This window comes from Notothenia coriiceps, unplaced genomic scaffold (genome assembly GCF_000735185.1).
Source record: "Notothenia coriiceps isolate Sejong01 unplaced genomic scaffold, NC01 NC01_scaffold00017958, whole genome shotgun sequence".
NCBI lineage: Eukaryota > Metazoa > Chordata > Actinopteri > Perciformes > Nototheniidae > Notothenia > Notothenia coriiceps.
Genome location: NW_011350659.1, coordinates 1 through 2,193, shown reverse-complemented (window position 1 = coordinate 2,193; position 2,193 = coordinate 1). Strand labels below are relative to the sequence as shown.

The window sequence follows — 2,193 nt, the reverse complement described above, 5'->3', positions numbered from 1 at the left end:
CTGACCGTGATCATTGCGTGGAGCAGCGTAGCGCGGGAGGACGCTTTGCGCGTTTACGCTGTCTGAATGTTATTGTTGTGAAGGAAGAAGCCTGATAAATTAATGAACTTTGAAACAGCTTGAAGGCTGGTGGTTGACAAGTTGCCAGACATCGGATGCGCGCCGGATCCAACTGACAGGATGGAGTGAGACAATTTACGCACAGAGGTTGCCTCAAGGATTGACCTTTGTGGGAATCATTCCTGAGACGAACACATCGGTAAGGATGTATCAATGAAGAATGTGAGCGCGCCTGACTCTCTCCAGACGGGGTGGATGCAGCCCTCGGCGGTGTCATGCGTCTTGCCCCGCAGCCAAGCGCGCAACCCTTGCGGCTCTTAGTTTTGCTCCTCCTCACCGTGGGGGGGATCACATCCCCGGTGCTCACCCCGGGCTGCCCGGACAGGTGCGTGTGCGATGACCAGCTGGTGGTTCAATGCGCAGGGCAGCACCTGACCACCTTCCCTGTCAACTTGCCTCTGTCCACGCGGCAGCTCATCATCTCCAACAACCGTATCGTGGAGCTTCCGCCGCTCGCGCTCAACTACCTCTCGGATCTGGTGTACCTGGACTGTAGCAACAACTCCCTCACGGAGATCTCCGAGTCCACGTTTGGGAATCTACGGAAGCTAGCCTACCTGGATCTCTCCTTCAACACCTTGGTGCGGATCGAGGACAGGACGTTCGGGCCCTTGGCGAGCCTGGTGATGCTGAGGATGACCGACAACCCGGCGCTCTCGGAGATCCACCAGGACGCCTTTGTGGATAACGCCGCCCTGCAGGTGCTGGATGTGAGTCGCAACAACCTGACGGTGGTGAACATCACCTCCCTGATCGCGCTGCCCGCCCTGCGTTCCGTGGGGCTCAGCGGGAACCCGTGGAGCTGCGAGTGCGAGAACGAGGACCTGTGCCTGTGGGTGCACCTGGAGGACTTCAAGTTCCAAGGTTTTTACTTCTCTTTTATTCTAATGTCATGTGAGGTGACATAATCACAACATGACCTTTGACTGTTGCTTTTACTTAGTATCAAGTTGAAAAGCCCCAGAGAGCCAATCACACATAACTGCTGCCCCAGTTATTAATTATTAGATAATGCTCTGTTATGTAAACTATTGGCCTTAGTGGATGACCTCGATATTCAGCCTGGAGGCTATCCCATGAAAGGGGAGAAAGTGATTTAGCCTATCACATACTCTATCATAAAGAAATGCAGCGCTTAATAGTTGGAAATCTTATAAAATATAGTGTTTGTAAGGTTTAATTTATGTTGTTTTTGGGTTTGCAGATTATGAAAAATACTCCTTCTTGCTGGATTAAGCTGTTGACCCTATGAACTATGCAGTATTTGGTTTAATCCTTTAATTGCAAAATATCCAACAAACAGCAACACAGAAATGATAAAGACCCTTAAACTATTTTGACACAGGGAGTTTTTAATACAGGCCCTGAATCAGCGTACATATCACATCCTTAACCTTGAAATGTATAATGATTGAATTGTTTTTTTGTATTAAACATTTATGAAGTGTATACCCTTGAGGGTGCCTTATTGAAAGGTGGTACCGAGTAAACATAGCCAAGGCAAATGTATCTCATTTCGTAAACAGGCGCCTTACATAATGACGCTTGAAAAGTACACATATCAGAAATAAAGGTACGTTAATGTTATTTTTCCAAATAAATCTTTAAAATACATAGATAGGTGGAATATAAGAGTTTGAATTAAAACGTTTTGTTTTTAAGTTCAATGCAATTTCAGTGCAAAACATCAAACAGAGTGACATTTCAGTCAGGGACATAAAAGCAAGCAAGGTTTTTTATATACTGGCTACAGTCAGTGCAAATCTTGATTATTTTGGCAGTTTGTTCCAACAGTGGACGGTATAGCTAAAAAACATTATATTAAAAGCAACAAATGAAGAAAAATAATGGTTTTAAAAGATATTGCTGAAAAAAATGAAAATACTTATCAATGGGGCCCTATTGTGCTCATTTCCAGGTTTATATTTGTATTCTGATGCCTTTACTGTGACATGTCTCTCTCCATGCTTTAATATTCAAAAAGCTCGTTATTTCTCTCATGTGCTGCAGCACCTCTTTTCACCCTCTGTCTGAAACCAGAGCCCAGTCTGCTCTGATTGGCTGCCAAGGCAC

The 2,193-nt window shown here is 45.4% G+C and overlaps 1 protein-coding gene across 1 annotated transcript; it reads left to right on the top strand.

Annotated features, from left to right (window-relative positions):
* Positions 1-6: 6 nt before the first annotated feature.
* Positions 7-1,989, top strand: LOC104950729 (leucine-rich repeat-containing protein 52-like). Its single transcript, XM_010777284.1, has 2 exons — positions 7-984; positions 1,325-1,989. Exons 1-2 carry the CDS (start codon positions 336-338, stop codon positions 1,354-1,356), a joined length of 681 nt encoding a protein of 226 aa, XP_010775586.1. The 5' UTR covers positions 7-335; the 3' UTR covers positions 1,357-1,989.
* The last annotated feature ends 204 nt before the right edge of the window (positions 1,990-2,193 follow it).